Source organism: Drosophila mojavensis, unplaced genomic scaffold (genome assembly GCF_018153725.1).
Source record: "Drosophila mojavensis isolate 15081-1352.22 unplaced genomic scaffold, ASM1815372v1 contig_80, whole genome shotgun sequence".
In the NCBI taxonomy this organism is placed as follows: domain Eukaryota; kingdom Metazoa; phylum Arthropoda; class Insecta; order Diptera; family Drosophilidae; genus Drosophila; species Drosophila mojavensis.
In genome coordinates, this window is record NW_025318906.1 from 3972604 (window position 1) to 3996391 (window position 23788).

Here is a 23788-nt window from a genome sequence, read left to right on the forward strand (position 1 = left end):
CAGCTCAGTGTGCCAGTCAGTCAGTCAGTCAATGAGCGTGCGTGCGAGTGAGCGAGCGTGCGGGCGTGAGTGTGTACGAGTGAGTGAGTGAGGTAGCTGAACTAGTCGTCAGTCAGCTTTGCTAGTGGTTCTATGCAGCAGTCATAGCTGCTGCGGCTGCTGTTGCTGCTGCGGCTGCTGCTGTCTCAAAAAAGTGAATGTCCACCAAAAGTCCTTGAAACCTGAAACCGATCTTTCCAGTTTACAAGCTGAGTGCAGTCGCCGCTGCTGCGCTGCTACTGCTGCTGCAACTTGCCAGACAACGAACTCAAAACTTGGACTTGCCAAGATGCTGTTACGGCTGCTGCTGCTGCTGCTGCTGCTGCTGCAGGCAGTTGCTGCTGGCCCAGACCAATCCAATTCAACCTAAAACCCAATCCAATCGAATACAATTTGAGGCAACTGTAATCCTTCAGTGAGCACCTGAACAAATTACAAGTGCCACTACACTGCAAGAAATTACAACTGTTACATAATATATGACAAAGAAATGGTAAGAAATGAAGTAAAAGAAAAGAACATATAAAAAGGGCAGGAATGAAAGATCAATTAGGTTCTGACTTGAACAATTTTAGGCTATCAATGGGGCTATTCAATTTTATATAATAAAGTTAGTAAAGAAGAACTGAATTTGAGTAATATATTATTAGTTTATCCATATAAAATCAAACAAACTTTGTGGAACTAATGAAGAATTCAAAAATTCAAAAATCGATGGTACAACAAGTGTTTATATTATTAGAGATGTCATATAACCCATTCGTACATGTAGATGATATAGATAGTTCTAAGTAACTCTTGTGTATCTATGGCAAACTTATTCAATTTCATTTACATATTCACAATTTATATATTATAATAAAACTAGCTTCAATAATTGCACAGTGTACGCTTAGATACCTGTCAAGAATTTGGGTTGCGCTATTGGGTGCGGTTCAAGTTTGAAGCCAAATAAATTATATAAGAATAATATACATATATATATGTATATTCTATTTTTTTTTATACAAAATATCGTCTGGCCCAGTAACAAACAAAGAGCTTACAACCAACATCCTTTCCAACCGGATCTGAGAGTCAGAAATCTTTTGAAAAAAAAGGAGAATTCCACATTGATATAAAAACTCGACATAACAAACGCTCTAACCATCCAGTTAAGCGTAAAGCGATTACAAAATAACCGAAAAAAAGACATTTATAAATATATATATTTTTTTTATATATACATATTATAAGCCAAAGCGAAACAATTAACCGAACCGAGCGGATTGAGTAAAAATTTTGTATTTGTTTCTCTTGTCCACTTTTTTAACGAACGTTACAGATAAATCAAAGCTCCGTTGTATCTTTTATTTGTATTTTATTTTATTTTTTTCTTCTTTTTCTTTTGTTCTTTTTTTTTTTCTTATTTTTATTTGGATTGACATTGAAGCCATTTGGTTATTGGATTGTACTGCCGTTGTTGTTGTTTCATTTTGATGTATCTTTTTTATACAACGAAACGAAATGAAAATTGGTTTTTGAAACAAAACAAAAAAATGTATATTGGTTTTGCTGTAATGCAGGTAACAGCCACAGGAGGACGTGTGGTTGAACTCATAGAGTACATATTGGGATTCGGAATTTGATCTACTAGGTTAAATTTTTTTTTAACTAAAGTTTTAAGTATATTTTTTTTTAGTTTTGAAAAATGTTTTTTATTAAAAAAAAAAATAGTTTTTGAATAAATGTATTATAATTTCACATTGTTTAAAATAAAAAATTAAAAACTGTTTATTTTTAATATAATTTTTTTTTTTAATATTTTTTTTTTAATTAACGTATTTAAAACTAGTTTTTAAATAAATTTTTTAATTGTTATTATTTTAAAATTAAAAAATTAAAAATTTATACATATTTTAAAATAGAAAATGTATTGCCTTTAATAATTTTAAATGTAAAATATGTTTTTTTATTAAAGGTTCATTTTGGAGAGTTTGGGCATAAATCCAGGATTAAAATTTAAGTAACAAATATAGAATAGAATATAACTTACAGTTAGTGTACAACAAAAATAAATATATTTAAAAGGAATGCCGAAATATGTTCAAAATAAATTCAGGGTATTCACTAGTCAAGCATATCCGCATCTTGTTATTTTTTATAAGCTTTTTTATACGACCAAACCTACAAGTGTCTTGACTGTGGCTCTGACTGCGGCTGCGGCTGCGGCTGCGACTGCTGTGGCTGTGGCTGTGGCTTTGCCTTTCATTTCTTGCAATTGGCGTTTTAAGTTTTTTGCCTGCATAGCTGGCCGTATCTACATAAATAGATCTATATATGCAGGTAACTTTAATCAGCTTATAAATAATATAATCATTCATTATGAATATGAATACATTCGAAAACTGTAATCAATAATAAAGCACACTCAAGCGTAATGTGAATTCAGATCAAGGGAATTCAAGATAAACAAATTTATGTATATTATATATATATGTATGTATGTGTATCTACATATATCTAAATTTCAGACTAAGTAATTATAATTACTGATTAAGTTATTCAGATATTGTGTGCATATACATATATATGTAAATTTGATATCTTTAGCTCAGAGTAGTAAAGATCTTGCTCGACAGCGAAAGCTTTAGCCGATGAAAGTGCCGATATATCAGAGAGTCTTATCTTTATGTGCTTCCATTAGCCGCCCAAGCTCTCACTCTGAACCACTCTAGATTAAATTGCAGATCAAAATTAAGAGTTTTGCTTAACCGACAAACGTTTGGAAAGACATTAAAGAGCGATAATTGCATTCAATATTATATTTAATTTAGAACAGTTTTATGTATGCTATAATTGATCTATGTTGATTTATTTCTTATAGTTTTCTATAAGTTCTACCTTTTCTTTCTCCATCTCTCTCTTTTCACTCTTATTCTCTCATATTCTTATTCTATGTACATTATTTCATTCTTTCCCATAGACCTCCTTTATTATGGCTTTTCCATTTGATTCAAATTAGTTTATTTTGTCTTATCCATATCTTTGTTTTTAATATTTACCTTTCGAAAAGACAAACAAAAGCATTATAAAAGCCAATTAGAAGCCTGAAATACCTAAAAGCCAGGCACTTAACTTGGAAATACCCATAATCAAGTAAACCTTAATTACCTACGAATACTAAACAAAAACATGAAAATATTTGCTATAAGGCGTCTTCTACCTGTCTTACTCTTTACCACTTTATATATCTATATTTCTCTTTGTCCCTCATTTTGCGTGGTATTTCTTGGTGCTTTTGTAACCCTAGCCCAAATACCTCTATAAAAGAGACTTGATGAAACTATGTATAAATAATATGGCAAGTTTTTTTTTTTATTTGAAGAGCCAAAGGAATGAAAATAATTAATAACAAAGCACAATTAAAGACATATATACGTATATATACTTATGTATTTAGATTTATATGGTAAATATAAGTATATATAGATAAATATAACTGCTCAAGATTTGTGTTAATTGTCGAGCAGACGTTGACAAGTTCCAAGAAATGACCCAACTTAACGTAAACAAACAAAGATTGTCAAGGAATTTCAGACGAGTAGCCTATACTCTGACATCCAACATATCAAAGTTGTTGATATACTTAATGGAGCATGAATAACTTTTTAACGTAATCCTCTGGTTTGTCAAAATGCCATATTTTAATTCTTTAGCTCTATACTTTCGATTTTTATAAAAATATCAAGACTGATCTGATATTAAACCTTTTCCTGAGTTTTGTAATATTCTCATCTCTATAATCAAATAATATTTTATTATACCATATATATATGTATATGCTTATAATTATATACCAGATATGCAAAATGTACCCTATCTATTTCTATGTACTCCATATTAACTATGTATTGTCTATACCTCATATACGATATATACCATTTATACCTCCAACCACCCCAAACATACAACATGATCTAGCAAATAAGATCCTCTGGCCTAGAGTATTACTGCAAATAATGCTGACAGTTATTGCAGTATATATAAAAATACCATAAGATAGCAAATGTGTGTGTGTATGTGAGTGTGTAGAACGACCTTGCCGAAGGCAGTCTTCCGAACTCTTCCAACTCTTTTATATTTAATTCAGTCTTTTTCTGTTTTTTTTTTGCAGCTCTTTTTTAACGCTTCAGTCGCAATAATAAAAGAATTAGCGGCGCTTAATACGCAAGCGTAACTGAAAAATCACTAAAAAAAAAAAAAAAAAAATCCGTTTTTATTTTTTAGTTATCTTTTGTTGTGGAGTTTTTTTTTTCAATGAGAGAAACAAAATACAATAGCGGAACAAGGCAAATGATTTTTGGAGTATATTTGGAGCCATTCATAAGTGGATGCCACAGATATACCTACCTAGATAGCTGTACATATGTACACACATGACTAACTATATACACTGACACACACATGCAAACTATCTACAATAGATGCTCGAAACAACATCCGCATTCTATGTGGCGCTCAAAAAAACCAAAACAAAACAAAACAAAAATTTCATACAAAGCATAAATAAAACTTTTTGATTAATAGTTTTGTTGAAGTTTGATTTCAATGTTAATTGAAGTTACGATTGGAGCACGTGATGCGCCAAAGGGAGATAGAGAGAGGGAGAGAGGAGGAGGCAGATAGTTAGATAGATGTGACTCAGTTAGTTAGAAATACCCTGAATTATACTTAAAGCCACGTCAAAACAATTAGAATTATGGCGCACTTATAAAACGATTCGATCAAATTGAGTTGGAGAATTCGAGAATTGATAATTATTTAAGAAAACTAAACGAGTAAGAATTACAGTCGCAGGGCATGACCGACTGCATAATACATATTATCTCTTCTATATAGATCAACCAACTCTTGATATACACATATTAAAAATCTAGGTAGATTATCTGTCTATAAAGTATGTCAAAAATCAACTGCAATATTTTCAGATATGATCTTTAAAGTTCTAGATTTTCTATGCCATATCTTTCTAGACTTTAATCAGCTTATCAACATATTATCAATATCGCTCAATTCATATATCTTCATACATTCACATAAAACTAATATACTCTTCTTAACAACTCAATGAACTCGTATAAATAGATAAAAAAAAAAAAGATTAAATAAATATCTAAACTGACAAGTCGACATGTGTAGCTGTCAATTGAAACTGTTTTTTTATATGGAGGCTATATAGCCAGCAGGTCTTTAAGCGTACTCATCAAGCAACAACAATATAGCAACAATAATAATAATAATGATGACGCTTAAACAATTAAACACAGTCTTAACTACATTTAATTTGTTATTGTCTATTTATTTCGAATGAGTTCTAGCAAAACAAACTCTATGCATGCCTGATCAGGGCTCTTAAGAGGACTCTTAGAGTTTCCTCAAACTTATCTAATTATACAAAATAGGATTTTCTTCTGTTTTTTTTTTTCTCTACCTATTTCATATATAATAATTCATTTGTATGTTTAACTTCTAGCTCAAATAACTAGCTTTAACTTCTAGTTCATAGGTTTAGCTATCACTTCTAGCTCTATATTTTAGCTTAAAGATGTAGCTTTAACATTTAGTTCAGATTTCTAGCTTTCATTTCTAGTTTAAGCAACTAGCTTTAACTTCTTGTTATTGTTTCTAACTCCAACTTCTAGTACTTCTGGCTCAAACTTCTTTTTCATAGCTTTTTCTATTACCTGTTTTGTTTTTTTCTAGCTTGTTTCCAGCTTTTCATAGCTTCATCTAGTTTCTTATGTTCCTAGAGTCCTATTTCAGACTACTTTAAACTTTTTTGTCTACCTTCTGCTGTATTTTTGTCCTTCTAAATTTTTATTGTAAACTTTTCAACGGTGTTTTTTCATTGAAAAACGTATTAAACATTTTTATAATTCCTATCAAAAAATACTATTAATTCTTAAGATTCTCATAATTCTTAACATAAAATACGATTCAATCAGTTAACCATTATGTTTACAGTTAAGGCCTATCTTAATAGCTATAATTTAGCTACATAACGGCTATAATTTGGCATCGCAACTGTACAGCCTAACCCAGTTCATAAAACTTTTACGTGGATACAATCAATTGCTGTGTCATTAATTGTTTTGAAATTGGCTTCAATTAATTTTAAATATAGTATTTACGAATTTGGTGCGACTCTTCATGTATGAGTCTATATATGTATCTAAAAATAATTTCTGCAAGTCAGAGTACAACAAATATATATAATAACAAGTTAGCTGGACAATAAGCCCACATACGTATTATTAACATGATGGCTGAAATATATTTCGATTCAACCTTTACGAATTTTAAATGCTTGATTTTTTATTTGATTTTGTTTTTTTTTTTTATTTTTATTATCATTATTTTTGTTTATAGAGAGAAGACATAAGAAGCAATACTCAAAACTCGACTAGGTGAAAAAATTTGATAATTAGCGGAAGTAACTTGTTTTCACGCGCACATGTAAACAGCCGTAAAAATGCTAGAAATATGCGACATATTTTTCAACAATAGAGATAATAGTGTATTTTATCAGCTGGTTGGCGCAATTTGGCAGCACTTTTTTTGGCATCTATTTCTGAGGGCGAACACAGTTCTTGGAAATTTTCGGCTAACAAATTACACTTGGAGCGCTATCAGTGAAAAGAAGCCCCAAGCAAAAAATGAAAAAAAGCTAGAAATATTTTACAATTAGATGGACATAAACAGGGAGACGAGTGGGAAGAGGCGTAGCCGACTGCAGAATACTGCTTCATAGTTGAAAAGAAGCAAATTTGAATAAAAATATAAACTATTTATATCTGGATCTGAAGAAGAGCTTGGTTTGATATAGAGGATTTACTAAACAAGACTAGGCATTTCCAGTTTCAAATTATAAGCTCAACAATAAATGGAATGTAGTATTCCATATTTTCCGCCCACACACAACGAATATACCTTCTGTACTCTCTACTGAACAAGTACAAGAATGAAGTCTAGCAACAAGAACAGCAACCACGCAGTCCAATTGTCAGCACTTAAGTATTGATAAGCCCCTTGCACTGATAAGCTAGCGACCACAGCCCATGAAATTTCCCCCCTCTCTCCCACTGTGTCTCTCCTTTGCTCTTTGTCTGCTCAAAAAGTAAAACTAATCAAAAGTGAGGCAAAAGAAAGGCAGAAGCCCTTGAGAATGAGCAGATAAGCTGCACTACAGAAATTCATAAATGCCAAAGTCAGTTAACATGAACCGGACTTGAGCCGAAGGCGAAACTGCTTACGCTTGTACGAAGCTGCAATGACAGTAGCCTTAAAGCTAAAGCTAAAGCTCAAGATGAAGCTGAAGACGCAGAGGAAGACGAAGAAGATGAGCTGTCAGCTGAGAGATGCGCTTGAGGTATAAGGGAATTATGTTCAATTCAATTTCAATTCAATTACGCTTTGAGATATTTTGAGAAACTTTATTTGTTGTTAGTTATTATTAGATATAATATCAATAAATATTTATATTATTTACTAAATATGCGAAAACCTACTTGAAAGTTTTTGCATTTTTTGTTATAGAATCCAATTTGCTTGCTTCATTTCTTACAGTTTTTTTTTCATGTACTTTAAGTAAGCTTAAGTTGGCTTAAGTGCTTTAAGTAGCTTTATTTAAATAATTTTTTGTAGTTTTTCATTTTACATTTTCAGCATAACAGAGCTTAGTCTTTTACTGTTCTTTGATTCACATAAAAATTAAAATCAAATTTAACTTTAAAGCGTTGCCATTTAGTTACAGTTAGCTGCTTTTGTAAATTATGGTAAGAGGTAAATCGAGCTTTGAATTGTAGAAACCAGCATGCTTGCTTTGCATATAGTGAACTGAATTTCATTTAACTTCTGAATTCTTAGGAGCTAAATTAAACCTGATTTGTGCTTAATAAAGCTTAATAATGTGCTTTCTATAACTTTATGTTAAGCATGACAATCTCAACAAAGAATTTAGTTTGGCTAAAGCTTTGTTTTGATTTATCAAGAGCTCCTAAATGATCTTCCATGCTTTTCAATCAAGTCTGAAGGCTTAAAGCTTTTACTCTAATCCAATAAAATTGGCTTTGATTGTCAAAACTTTATATGTAATCCATAGTACCTCATTCGATTTGCTTAAAGCTACTCCAAAACTCGTTTCAGGCTTAAACATGCTTCCCAGCTCCTTTATTTTGATTACAGCTTTCATGTTCCATCTTAAGCTGAATTGGCTTTACCACAATCATATTGTAAGCTATACTTTTTACTCTTTTCTTGCATCTCTCTTCATCTTGGCCGTCTGCTACTCTTGTCTTCTTCTGTTTTTCTCTCCTCTTTCTCTGTCTACTCATGTTTATTGCTTTGAAGCACCGCCTTCTTTGTTCATGCTGATCTTTGGCCGCAAGCTATGTATATTTAATACGATACAAGTGGAGCTTGCGGCTAGTGTCATTGAGCCATGGATTGCTGATCTACGCTCGTTTGGGCCGTCTGGCTTAAATGTCAGCCAAAGCTGGCTAAAAGCGTCAGCGGTGCATAAAATGTTAAATGTCTCCTTAAATACCAATTGGAACGCCTCTTTCGTCGCCTCAAATTTGAAAGTTTATGCATAATTATTGTCTATATATATTAAATATTTAAATTTGTGCATAAACAAAACTAATGACAACTAAACACATATTTTAAACAATAATAATAATAAAAAAAAACTATAAATGAGAAATACTGTTGCGGCCTTCTCGCCTCTGCTCTGTGTGGCAAACTTGCAACAGCAGCGGCAGCAACTACTTGCAACAACAACAACAACGACGACGACGCGACGATTGCAAGTCGAGAGCTCAGATTAGGCGAAAAAATTTGAAAGGTGCACACACGAATGCATTGCAAGCATTTTGAACAAAGAACTACAGTAACAACAACTACAGCAACAACAACTACAGCAACAACAACTACAGCAACAACAACAACTCTCTGCCTGTCTGTCTCTCTGTTCGTTTGTCCGTCCGTCTGTTTGTCTTTTGGTTAAAACACAAACATAGACAAACAACATCGTCAGTCAGCTGCAGCAACAGCAATAACAACAACAACAACCATAACAACAACAACAACAACACTGCTTGTAGCATACCTTGCATACATTTGTCGCTATGTGATTAAATTCGTAGCTTAAGTGAGCATTCACATCCTTAAGATGCGTCTGCTGCCAAGAGTTGTATAACAATCGATAGCGCCAGTAATCGATAATTTATATGTTTAATTCGAGTTGATTGCGGGTGCTTAATAAATCAGGAAATATATATTGATTTTGAAGGCCTTTACCTATTAATTTCTTACTTTAAATTAATCGATAGCATTACAACTCAAAGAAAGATAGATATAGTAGCAGCTCCCTATGAAAAGTAATTTAAGGCGTTGATTGAACAAAGAAAAATATTGCCTATGTCTAGTATCGATAACAATGAAGCCATCCAACTGAAACACTTTAAGCTACTCGATAACATTATATCGATAAGAATTGATAACACGCTCTCGATTAGATTTACTTGCTAAACAGAAGTTTAGGAGAAGAAGGATTCGATTGCACAGAGAATAATATATAGAACAAAAAAGACAATTTATATCGATAGTAAAAATTTTTTTTTTTTTTTTTTTATTATATTATCTTTTATAAAATTATAGATATTTATAAAGCAGACCTCGTATAACATTACTTTGTCATTTTGTAACTTGAAACTCTCTGACAACATATTAAACTTGAACTACATTTGTGCGAATATATCTACCTATCGCATTACAACTCATTGTGACAGTAACATTTTGATAGATCTGCATAGGCAATAATAATAATTCAAACAATTTTTCAAAAATATTTCCATAATTATATTTACATATTACATAAGACACAAACTTGTTCTATCAAGCTCTAGCGACTACACTATGCGCGTTCAACTAAAATTTAAAAAAAAAAAAAACCTCGATAGCTAAATCCAAATTTTAGCCAACTTGAGGTCTATTTGAATATTTTCTTATATTCATGCAGACAAAAATTCCACAAAACCAATATACTTTTCTTGACACCTCATGAACAAGACAAAAAGAAGTACGTGCCAAAAAATCTACAGTTATCTTCGAACAAAAAAAAAAACCCGAGTGATAAATTAAAGTTGAAGTTAGAAAAGCAACAACAATAAAACAAATTATGATGCAATCTTGCATGGACGATGATAAATTGTTTTTGCATAATATATGTGTGATATGCGAGTCAAGTGTTTAGAAGAAAAAAGAGTTTCAAGTGTTATTTAAATCTATAAATACATACATACGCTTTGATTAAGTTGAAGTACAGATGAAAATTATAAATTAAAAAATTAAAATTTTATATGTATGTCAATCAAATATTCTACACAATCTGTAAGAGGTTTCTCTTATCATCGTGAAAGCACAAACATTTCACAATCTCTTTTTGCAGCTTATCATTATCATTATAAGCATATATTTATTCATTTATATATATAAATATTTATATATGATATTTATTTAGACTTTCATTCATTTGCTTTTCTAATCTTTATTTAATTTAAGGCATATACATATACATATATACAACTCGGGTCAGTCTTTGTCTCTCTCTTTCTCTTTTGCTCCCACTATATGCGTCTCCCCTCTCACTCTCTCTTTGGTCTTTTTCTAATGACACTAATTGTGTCTCTTATTGTTTGGGTAATGTAATGTGCCATGTCTCGTCTTACACAAAAGCTTCTAATTAGCGCAATTCGATCAAAGGTCAAATTAGGGTTTTTGTTTTCTGCTGTCACTCTCGCTCTCTCTCTCTCTCTCTCTCTCTCCGTCTCTCTCTCTGCCTTCTCAACAGACTTCAAAGTTTGCCAGCTGACAAGCTTTTAAGCAGAGCTTTCAAATCGAGTTAGTGTAAAATGTAAAAAGTGCTGCCTAGTTTTAGGCTAGATTTCAAGATTGCTTTAAGCAATACCTTATCATATTTTTAGTGCATACTTTTTTGAAGTTCAATATTCTCGTATTCGAAAATTGTATAAGATTGCAGTGGAAGTATATTATAAGAAGAATACTTTAAGACAAACCAAATAGCAAATCAGTTAATACATGGGCCTAGTTTAGTTTAATTTATCGGATATCAATGCAAAGGCCAGTATTATAGAGGACCACCGATTATTAGCTATTACGGAATATTAAAAACTAAACGATATTACACAAAGTGCACTCGGACATTGACCTTAAATATATTACATAGATAGCATTATATATCAGTAGGTAATACCAGAAAGTTCTACCAAAGAAGTGCATGGAAAGCGTTCATTGATAAAGTAAGTGGGGTGAATTACAAGCAAGTAAATAAGTAAGTCAGTGAGCCAACAGCTATCAGTGAAGTGTAATTAAGTTTTATCGGTTAAGTATATTAGTTTCATGAGTCTCTATATGTAATACGTGTAGAAATTTTACTGTGGAAACTTTTCATTTCATTTTATTTGAAGTGTTAAGTATTTACAAAAAGCGTTTTTTTAATCCCGATAATTCTTCTTTTTAGATAGTTCTTGATCTACATGCTCCCTCTCTCTGTGTCTATCTCTCTTTTCTTTCTATCGACCGTGCGTTCCCTCTCTCTTCCCTCGTTCCCTTCTGATATTTCTTGTTCCCTTTTCTGCTTCATCTCTCTCTTTCTTCCTCGCCTCACTCTCTCACTTCTTTCTATCGACCCTCCTTATAATCCTTTCTCTCTCTTTTTTATTACCCCTTCACTTTCCTTTTTCTGTTGGTGTCTTGTCGTTCCTTTTTCTCTTGCCTTTCTCCTTCTGCCTCCTCTCCCCCCCATAGTTCTTATCTGGCAAATCACCTGTCCAATAATATACTCTTGCTACTCTTATTTTTGACACCTCTCTGTAGACAATGAGCTGGCATTTAGCAAATCTTTTGAATAAGAAACGATTGTAAATATTTCCATTAAATGAACAACAAATCATAAACAATGCACATTTTAGCCCATGTGGCACTTTCTAAGCCACGAACTCACTTTTGCACACATTTAAAGCAGGTAAATATTATTTTGATTAAATATTTTGTCTTGGTACTTTTTTTTAATTTTTGTTTTTTGCATGCCTTCTACTTGTGATAAGGCAAAAAGAACTTTCGAAACGTGATAACAAGTTATCATACGCATTACCATTATCATAATTATTATTATTATTATCATCATTATTACTATCATTATTATTATGCTCATTATGCGAATTTCTTCACTCCACTTGTGCTGCTGCTGTCTTGGCACTTCTTGATGTCCATTTATTGGCCAAGTCAGCAACAAATTTAACGACGCAATTTATTATATAAAAATAAAAGACAAGAAAGCAGCAAGTGAGAGTGCATTGAATGGGGGAGTGTACATGACTGGCAGATACTCTGGATCGGCAGCTGTGATCCGAAGCTATAAAATTAAGTTGAGCTTAGAGTGACAGAAGCTTTTGCCTCATAAAACCGTTAATACCACATTTCAACTGCATCTAATGGGCATAATAATAATAATATTAATGATTATATGCGCATGTTGTTAACTTTTGTTTTGTTTTGGCCTTTTTGCGAAAGCAATTACTTGAGTAAGCGGGGGCAACACAGCTCAAAATTCACACACAGCTGCGGCTGACGCAAAAAAAAAAAAAAATAGAAAATAAAAAAATTAATGTGAAACAATTAACGCTGTAGCCAAGATCCGCTCGACTTTTGAAATACCTGCACCAGGGCCAACCAAATTAACTGTAAGACAAATATGCTAGCTCTTAGCCGAGTTGCAAACCAATCTCAACTGCTATCCGAGTCTGAAACCAATAGCAAGAATGAACTAAGCCTGACTTATCGATCACACATATCGATAGGCCAGCCTATGCACACATATACTCCACATGCATTCACGTGTAAATAAATAATTTTGCAAACAATCTGCACAAGAAAAAGTAAACAGGAATGCCGTAAACAGCAACAAAAAATAAAACAGAGGAAAGTACGTCATAAATATTCTGATATTTGCTCAAGAGCTATAATATATTTAGAAACACATTGATTATATAAAAGAATGGGAATTCCAAGGAGTTGCGATAAGCGCAAGTGATAGACTGAAAGATACCATAGTGATAAGAAAAAAACCCAAAAATATAATCAAAGATCTTTAGATATATTTGTTTGGTATATACATACAACATATATAGAATACTTAAATCATAAGACAAAATTGTAAATACAGTCGAGTCTTAATAATCGATAAATCGATAAAAATTCTATCACTTTGATACAAATTCGTTCTCGATAATTTAAACTTCTGGGTATATCGAAAAATTCGAATAATTTATAAAATATTATAATAAAATTCCAAAATGTTCCAGGAAAATAATTCACTGAAGAATTCAAAAATGAGCTTTAAGGCACGTCGTTGCCCCAGTTCATATTGCTATAATAAATAATATATATATAATGTATAAATATATATATTTGGTACATTATAATTAAGAAATCCCCAAGTGTTTTTCAAGTCCTACATCGCAGCTGTTTTTTGTTTAAATTTAATTAGTGAAACATTAGAGAGCGGCGCCTTGTTTGCGCCAAACGAATCATAACTGACTTCATTCAGGCTTCAGCGAGAACTTCCATTAAAACAAATCAATTTTATATATTATATATTGATGAGATATTTGTATACCTACATATATATACTTATAGTACATATGCATGTATATGTTTGTTAGTACATCTGTGTATATATGCATATACTATTATCGATTAAAGTCGTTTGCTGCTTGACGTAAGCAAGAATGAAACAAAAGTTTCAATATTTGTAAGAGCCTACCTAATGTTTGTAGGTTTTTTTTATTCTTTTTATTCACTTTAATTATTTTTTGTATTTTATTCCCTTTTAATTTTAAATATATATTTATTTTGTTGCTGATAACAAATACAGCGTGAATATTGAAAGTTATTTGAAAAATTCCCCATTATATACATACATATTTATGTATATACATATATATCTGTCTATATACATATATTGTTTAGTTTTAGTATATATGTATATGGAGGGCGAGAGAGAAGAGCGAGCAAAGTGTTTTTGTTTTGATGGCAACAGGTCTGTTTCCAGTTTATCTTATCTTTCACGCCAGTTCATTTCCGCTGGCCAGTTGATCAGCATTTGCCACGTGTTGTACAGCACGAACCCCACTGTGCGCGCAAAGCTCTGCTCACGTGAGAGAGCAAAGGAGAGTATTCAAAGCGAGAGAGAGAGAGTGATAGAGAATGAGAGAGCTGGCTAGCTTAAATGTTTCACATCAAGATGAAATTAGAAAAACTATTTATAATAAACTGTTAGACTAGCAACTATGCTAAACTTTAGGCTCAACTGGGTCCATCATGCTAGAGCCTCTCCTATATATGTATATATATTCTTATATCCCCCACCATAGGCAATAAGTTCTTATGTAACTTCACTTGCAGCTTTACAATTTTAATCCAATTTGCATGGCAAGTGTATGCAAATAAATCGCAAAGATCAAGTTTCTAGGAACTCAATCTCGTATCATTTATATAATAAACAGAAGTTATGAAAAGAATAAATATAAAAATAATAATATAAACTACAGGAAACTGATTGATTGGCTCTAGTTTATAAGAGCAAAAAAAAGAGCTAGATGTTGAAAAATAATTTTTTTTTCGAAATTGTAAAATTTATTTACAGATTAGCATACCGCTACCTCTTTGGCAACTTAATCTAAACAGAAATGTTAACTAATTTGCATACTGTAAGCTACAATCTAGGATAATTATATATTATGTATATATTATAAAACTACAGATATATAAGTATTCAGATGCATAAGCAAAAATTAGTACAAATAAATTTAAATAAATATCAAGCATTCTAAAATTGCTCAATCATGCTTTAAAATGAAATTTCTGTATATTAAACAGATTAACTATGCAAGGATTTATAATTCAAATATCAAGTTCGCATCCAAGTCAAGTTACCAGATCGCTGCGATCATTGATAATCAGACAGACAGACAGACAAGACTGTATCAGCTCAGCCCTTATCAACTATATTTATACAAAAGTACTTCTGTCTATTGCACAAACACATCATACTGTCTCTCTCTCTCTCTTGACACATTTGCAATTGGTTCAGCTTACTACAAAAAAATGGTAATAATAATAATAATAATAATAATAGTTGGAGTATTTGCTTCACAATGTGTGTTAAGATTGTTTGGATAGAATTTATATGGTGAAGGTTAGCTTTTATTTAGCTTTCAGGTGCCTGCGACAGTTGTTTAAACTATGTTGCTTAATTCGTGACTATTGACATGGCGCTGTCAATTGTTTAAATAAAAGCAAAAAGACCAAAATTTATTTGCATTTTGGTAAATTTTTGGTGTATGTGTGTGTGTGTGTGTTTTTATTTTTTCAGTGTTTTCTACTCTCGATCTTCATTTGAAACAAATGTATCCCAAGTGGTAAAACAAGTTTCCCTTTTCGCATACATTTAGAACTAGTTTTCGGTATGTCTTTAAAGGTAATCAAACAAACTAAGCAACAACAACTAAAACTGACGCACATGCTAATCAATCGAGAAGACGAAGATGAAGAAAAAGAAGTAGCAGAAGTAGAAGTAGCTAAACATCATATACTATATAAAATATATTGGGCGATGCTATTTTTTCACATATGCAGATGCGCGACAAAATTAACATAAATCAAATATTTTATTAAGCTTTTATTATTTTTAATTTCTTATTTTATTTAAATATATATATTTGTATTTCGATATCTATTTTGTTTTCTCATCGCTGCTGCAGACACATGTCTGTTGTTTCGATTTCTTAAATATATTCCAAGGCTTTGCAATTTCCGCATTAAAGAAAATATCTATCAATCCAATAAAGCTGCTCTGTCAAAATCGACACACAAAATGATAGATCAAAGACCAAAACAAAACAAAGCGAGACAAGACGTGCTTGGGCGAAGTTTAGATACCCTTGGGAATAATGTGTGTATATAATATATAAGAATATGCAGTTAGAAGCAGAGATCAGACTACGAAAAGAGATTTAGGTCAGCTTTATGATCTGAACTGAACTCGTATATAGAATTCTAGCCGGATAAAGGACTTAAAAATTGGTAAGTTCTAAAGAGAGAGTTCATAAATTCTATATACTATAAATATAGCAATAATATATCTCTTAGATTTGGTTGTCAGACTTTGATAAGAGGCTCAAAAGCTTCAACATTTCTATATATATTCCATACGGAACCAATGATTAATGATCATAATATATTGAAGTTTAGTCGAAATTCACATTGCATTTCGTCAATAAATGAAATCTAACTATGATGGCTGTCAAAAGTAGTGCTTAGACATTGATAAGAAATTAAGTTCATTTAAGTGAAGTTTAGTTATATGACAGCTATATAATCTATATAATGTGTAGCATTCTGATATGATATTGCTGTAGACAAAAAGCGACATCCATGCAAAATATCTAATATATAGCTGCAGTCAGAGCTGAGTTCATATAGATTATAATCAATAACGACAGCTTTAATACTGATGTACTACATATTATCTGTATCAATATATATGTGTATATACTAAATATGTAATACTGCAATTGCTTCTTGATAGCTTAAAATAATATTTGAATGCAAATGTGTTAAACATGCCGTATACGTAATTTACTGAATACACAACACCCACCAAGTGGGTTCGTCTTTAGCCCAGTGCAAATTTATATGTACGACACAAAATGTGCATTGATAAGGAGGAATGCTTTAACCAACTTAAGCAAACCCGTGCAAATAAACAAGCTTTGTAATATATAAATTCCTAGTAAATTGCAAAAACAAAAGACAAACTTAATACTAGAAACAACTTTAATTGGCTAAGCTTTGTGGGCTATATGTAGCTAATATAAAGGTAATTTCATTTGATTCAGTGATGCATATTGAGATGACTAATCAAAGAGAGCCGCTCTCTTCTGCACTCTCTCTCGCTCTCACACATTCTCCTACTCCCCCTCTTTCTCTCTCTCTCTCTCTCAGCACTTTTTGTTTGTCTTATCATCCAATTGCCTTTCCGCCATTAATTAGAACTGCTTCCTTAGGTAGCGCTGATTAGAAACGAACTTCTCGAGTCTTTATGTGGCAACAACAACAACGATATAAGTGGAAAGTTACTAAAGATTACGCAGTCTATATTGTTATAGTTATGCATCACGTTTTTAATATAAAGCTTTGTCAATGCAAAATCTTAATCATCACAGATCAGTTATGCCATATCATTTTATGGATCTGCGTATGTATAACAGCTGAGGCGTAAAGATAACAAGAGCAAAAAAACACAAATGTTTTATGGAAAGAGTTACCAAGGTGCGAGCTATACAAACTTCATTTTCTTGTTTGGTATCAAATCTATAAATAGAAATTATGGCATGCCTGGAAGCTTTTCTTAAATTGAAATATAGCAATTTCTAATTAGAGAAATTGCTAGAGTTATAAGTGGAATAGGATTGCTTATTGATTGTGGACAGAAATGATCAACTTGAAGTATGAAAGTTGAAGTATAACAGTTTATAACAGCACTTTATAACAGTTCTCATGAATACGAGCGAGCTCTATGAACTAAAAGATTGATCAAGCCCTATATATAACATTTTTTTAAATATATCTGATTGCATACTCTATCAGTTTATAACAGTTCAATACAGTTTATAACAGTTTAAAACAGTTTATAGCACTATAGCAATAGTTTATTATTCTAAATGTGAAATGTTTATCATGAGAAAACTGGGTGATCTAATAGATTTATAGTCAGAATTTGTTATATATAACACTTTATATAATGCTTCGCAAGTTAAGAACCACTTAAACTTTCTCAATCTCAAATAAATGCCTTAATTATAAATTGCTTAAAAATGTGATCAGCCAAACAAGTTTATGGCCAATAAATATTAAGAATGTGATTCAAAACAAGTTTCAAGAATTCTAATCTCAATTAGTAAGTTCATTTATATAAAATATACGTTTGTATATTATATAGATGTATATGATATATATACCTATATTATATTATATTTATAGCTCGTTGCGACTCACCTGCATTATGGGATAGGCGATGCGTGCTTTGCCGAAACGTTCTATGATGGTCAATTTGCTGGCACTGGCTATAACACCTGCGATGTTCGATGAGGAGAGAACGGGACGCAACGGCTGGACAATAGGCACAAAATCTCGATTACGTTCCGCAAATGTGCGATCAAATGAATTACGTCGATCGCTTTGCGAACGTCTATAGGGCACATTAATATTGCTGCTGCTGTTGCTGTTGCTGTTGCTGTTGTTGCCAGCTGCTGCTTTCGTTGCATATTGAGAGACGCCCATATATGATTTGGATTTACGATATTGTTTGCCTGTATAAACGATTGCCGTCTCCAGCTGCAGCGACTGCAGCGGCTGTGGCTGCTGTGGCTGCTGTGGCTCCTGCTGCTGTTGCAGCTCGCTGCTGCTGCTGTTGCTGCTGCTGGCACTGCAGATGCTGCTGTAACTGCTGCTGCTGCTGCTGCTGCTGGCCTCCGAGCTGGCGCTGCTGGTGGAGGCGGATGAGGGCAGCAGGCCAGGCAGCATAGCTGGCTTCGAGCATTTGGCACAGGGCACGGTCAAGGCCGATGTTAACAAATCATTGGAGCTAACTTTGATAACAAGTGCTGCTGCTGCTGCTGCTGTTGTTGTTGCAGCTGTGGCTGTCGCTTTTGCTGCTGTTGCAGCAGCTGTTATTGATGTGTTGCTACATTTATTGCTGCTGCTGTAGCTGTGGCTATTGCTGTTTAGCTGCAATTGTTGCTGGCTGCCGCTACTACGCGATAGTGGCTGAAAGAATAGCTGCTGTCGCTGCCGACGTGACTTTTTGCTGCTGCGCTGTTGTTGTTGCTGCTGCTGTTGCTGCTGTTGTTGTTGGTGGTGCTGTTGTTGCTGCTGTTGTGCTTTGTTGTTGCCCGCCTTGGCACGCGTTGCTTGGTTGTTACATTTGTTATTTGCATTTTTAGTCTTTTCGCTGGCTTTCAGTTGATTGCCGCCGTTGCCGTTGCCGTTGCCATTGCCATTGCTATCGTTGTTGTTGTCTTTGCTGTTGTTGTTGTTATTTGGTTTGTTAATTTGTAGCACCTGTTGCTGTTGCGACCTCTCCTGTTGCTGTGTCGCTTGTTTGTCCTTTTCCGCCTTCGCCTGTTTCCCTTGGGCTTTGTTTACCATTTTCACAACGGTAACGTTGTCGTTGCACTTAAAACTTGTCCAGCCGTTTTTATGAATTTTTCTTTTATTTTGATTTTCCACTTGTGTTAATAAAAATTTTTTTTTTTTTAATTTTCTTGTATTTTTGTGTTTATATTTTTTTTTTTTTTGGTTGCTTTTTTATTGGCTTTGCGCTGCTACTAAATGTGCCTCTGTGCTTGTTCTATGCGCAATTGGCTTTGGTTGCTGCTTCGCTTGACGAGCTGTTGAATTACTGTTGCTTTTGCTTCGGCGCTCTCTTAAGCTTAAGCTCGCTCTTTTGCGCTCGCTCGCGCTCGCACTCTCACTGCGGTTGCTTTTGCTGTTACTCAAGCACTTGGGCACGCACACATACGCGCATGCACACACACAAATATAAACGCACGCACGCACTCACACTGTTCGAACACTTTGCACTCTCTCACGGGCTTGCTCGGCTTGTTGTTGTTGTTGTTTGTTTTTGTTTCTAACTTGCCAAAGCTTTCTGTTTTAGTTATTGCCACGTTTTGTTGTTGCTGCAATTGTGCGTTTGATTTTTTCTTTTCTATTTTTATTTGTTTTTTTCTTTCGCCGATTTGTTTTTGTTTTTATTTGATTTTTACTCTTGATGGGTTTTTGCCGCTCGGCGTTGTGCTCGACGCCGCGATTTTTTATTAAATGAGCTTTTGTTGTACCTTTGCAATATTTATAATCACAAAATTCATTAAATTGCGCCTCGTTGTTGTTGTTTCAGTTGTTGTTGTTTGGTGGTCGCTCTTGCTGTATTTGTTGTTGTTGTTGTTGTTATTGTAGCTTGATGTTTTTTTCTTTCACTGGCTCTGACGGACGATGTATTTCGTGAATGCGCCTTTTTTTTCTCTCACTGCGTCCTCTGTTCTAAATGTTTGCCCTATTTATTGCTGCCAAGAGTGAAAAAGAGGGAATAATACAAAAAATTATTATACGCATTATAAATATAAATTAACTATTGTCTACTATTATTTATATATGTATATATTTTAGCATATTCCCCTAGTAACCTTGTTGCCGCTGTTTATCACATTTGTTTTGCACCATTCTTAAGTTTTCTTGTGTGTGTGCGTGTGGTTGTTGTTGTTGGAAAGAAGTTAAGCAAAGTGCGCGGCATGTTTACGCTTATTTTTGTTGTTTTGCTTTCGATTGTTTTGCTGCTGCCATTATTGTTGTTGTTGGCGTCATTTCCAATTCTAACGCGCAATTTCTATTACTTTCGACAAGAATAACGACAACAACAACAAAATCATTGGCTTGCCATTTTTGGCGTTCTTTTACTCTCTCCCCTCGCTCACTCTCACTCTTACTCTCTTACTCTCGCTCTCTCCCTCTCTCGCTTAGTCTGTGCCTCTGCCGCTCTGTGGCCCAAAAGATGATGTAAGTTTTTTTTCAGATACATATTGATATGTATTTATGTATGTAGGTAGGCTGGCGCATATGAATATATCGCAATGTTTTTGCATTCCCAAACGATTTTAAGCGTATGCATGTGTACATGTTTGTGTATGTGTGTGGGTGTGCTATTCACAATTGCTTTTATTATAGGCTTTGGGTAAAGCGCTTAATTAGTTTGCCGTCTAAGAATTGGGGATTTTTATGCCATAAAGTGCAAGATTGTTAGCTGGGAATCCCAAGATATAGATAAGCGGATATACGGATGGAAGAGCCTAAGGCCCTATTTACACTAATTACTGGTATAATTACTAAAATAATTTCTAGGTATATCAAATATTCTATATATCAAATCACACTATAATCCACGTGACTCAACGTTGACAAATTGTGAACTGAAAAAAACGAATGGAAAAGTGGAATATAGTTGAGATTATAAAGGCAAATTAGTCATAAGAATATGCACATATGTACATACATATGTAATATATAACTCAGTTGGGCAAAACTTTACCTCATAGAAGACTGTTGGAATATTTGAAATATTTTTCTAATCTCCTTGGTTGGATAACTGGAACTTTAAATAGCTCTTCATGCTGACACTTATGGGTTAGCATATGATTCGCATTTGGCGATTTGTTTATGGCTGACAAAAGCTAAACAGCTTCAGGGATTGTCCAAGAAATCTCCTCAATCAGAACGGAATTTAAAAATTTTTTGATTACATGCTGTTTAAAGTTACTGAAATGAATATTTTGTCATCGATTTGAAATTGTGAGACAATTTATGCTTTGCATTTCTAGCCTGCTATGTGCATGAAATATCTATTTCATATATAGCTAAGATTTTAATGCCAGAGTAAATAGGAAAGCCTTTAAAATTGCGTCAGGGTCAAGTTCCCAAAAACGGAATGAAGGTGAATTTTGTTTCAGTCCAAGCCGGAAATGACAGAAATGAAAGAGAAAGAGATACCCGTGTTCTAACAGAAAGAGAGAGAGAGAGAGCGCGAGATTGAGAGACGACGAGAGAGAGAGAGAGATGGAGTGTGCAAATGCGTGTGCGTTTGTTGGGGTGGGCGCTTTTTTTTTTGGCAACCCGAGACCCGGCAGCGTCATCTGCAGCGCGATCACGTAGTACACATATAGTTACGATATTTTGATAAAGTTCGATGGTTTCTTTTATAATATTTACCTGCTGGATTGAGCGATAAGTCGTGCTTTAATAATTCTTATCCGAATTCTCAAGATGCAGATCGCGATGTGTGCTGCGAGACACGTAGACGAATGCTCGTGGTAGAGAGAGAGCGCGATAAGGAGGCAGAGAAATCACTTTTGCACTACGGCCGAAACTAAACAAGGACAACGCACGCCGAATGTTCGCGAAATGACGCTAGATGGCGTTTACAACGTAACGATCGAGTCGTTAGAACGCGCTTCTTTATTTGCCGTTTACTTTTTCTTCGTCGTGCAAAGAGAGTCGCGCGAATGCTGTTGGTTGACCGTTACAGTTGGAGTGACGTTATTGGTTACGGTTACACGATTACAGTCTCTGTTCGTTTTGGCTCACGTGTATATGTAACACTAATGTGAATGTATGTATATTTGATTTGTATTGTATATATAGAGCAGACGCGCACACACACACAGTCAGTTATTCTATTTGTTGAGTTTGAATAGAGAGCACAGCCACTGTATTAAAATAAATCAGCAAGCAAAAAGAATCAACGTATATCGACACACAGATCGGAAAGCGTGAGAGCGACAGCGACAGCGAGTTTGAGAGACAGAGATGTGGAATATTTGTATGTCGTAGAGAGATGCAGATGGATGTTGAGGGAGAAAGAGAGTGGAAACAATGCAGCGACGATCCGGTGTAAAGGTGACGGATCAATTCTGCTGGCCCAAAAACGATGTTCGATGGTTTAATTTGTATTTTGTTTGTTATATTACGTGAACCGTGCGCAAGCCAACAACCGACAAGATGACTGCACTTGCTTTTTACAGTACTACACTAATATCGACTGACAAATAAAACCCTAATTGCTTATATTCGTTTTTGGCTTTTCCTTTACCCAACACATAACAACACAAACACGCACACACACAAACACAGATAGACAAACGCTCAGAAGGAAGACAACACAGAAAAGCGTGTGGTCAGAGCACGTTGCTCAGAAAGTTTCGAGAATGTTGTGGGCGGCAACAGCGCGTTGGCAACTAGTAGTTGGGTTTGAAATGTTAACAGCTCGATTAATATATATTCGGGAGAGAGAGAGAGAGAGGAGCACTCACACAAGTTTTTCTTTTTGCGGCTTTCGGTTAAATCTCTCGAATCTCCCACTTTTAATTTGCACTATATTGAGCGGGAACTGTTGTTTGTATACCGTTGTTGCTGTTGTTGTTGTTAATGTGTGGTGTTTGTGGTGGTCACAGCACTGATCGTCAATTTTCTGCACAATTTCCGTTACCTGCTATTGGTCTCTACTTGAGTGTCGAACATGTGACGAGCAACTGATGGCCGTTGCTTAAGCAAAACCGTATGTTTGTACAAATCGCGCAGCTACGCGTCGTCGCCAGCGACAGTGCACTGTGGGCCAAAGGCAAATGCCATTGGTCAAACAAGCTGTGAATATCTCTGGTCTTGTGTGGTGCACGTTTCAGTTATGTCATTAATAATATTCTAAGTAGAAAGTTACATAAAAATAATGATAATAATAGCAAAAAAAAGTGAAAAAAAAAATCAAAATTCACTTTGATGTTAATTCGATAAGATAATAACGCTACTCAAACCACTGTGCGACGCCGACAATTCTAGAGAGTCAAGAATTGAAATAAAAGCAAAAAAAGAAAACGAAATATAAAAAGTAAGCAGCGAAAAAGTTCACAAATAAATAAGTCGCCGCCGGCATATAGCAACAATAACCGTGTGTATGTGTGTGTGGGGCGACCACATTTATATAAGCATGTATGTATGTATATACATATATGCTTAT

The 23788-nt window shown here is 33.9% G+C and overlaps 1 protein-coding gene and 1 long non-coding RNA gene across 4 annotated transcripts in view; both read right to left on the bottom strand.

Moving 5' to 3' along the window:
* The window catches only part of LOC6578632 (terminal nucleotidyltransferase 5C), a 68974-nt gene extending 48861 nt beyond the window's left edge, over nt 1-20113 (bottom strand). Inside the window, exon 1 of the mRNA XM_002004504.4 lies at nt 18223-20113. Coding sequence (XP_002004540.3) covers nt 18223-19374 — 1152 coding nt within the window. The 5' untranslated portion in view covers nt 19375-20113. The remainder of the gene's footprint in view (nt 1-18222) is intronic.
* A 136-nt stretch (nt 20114-20249) lies between these two features.
* LOC26527867 lies at nt 20250-23766 on the bottom strand. Of its 3 annotated transcripts, none has more exons than XR_004364212.2 (3): nt 23180-23325; nt 21988-22484; nt 20250-20291 (listed from the first exon to the last, which is right to left on the bottom strand). It is a non-coding gene; the product is annotated as an uncharacterized LOC26527867 (long non-coding RNA). The 3 variants fall into 3 exon arrangements; XR_001449211.3 differs by having other exon boundaries at nt 23088-23325; XR_006357878.1 differs by having other exon boundaries at nt 21988-23766.
* Nucleotides 23767-23788: the final 22 nt, after the last annotated feature.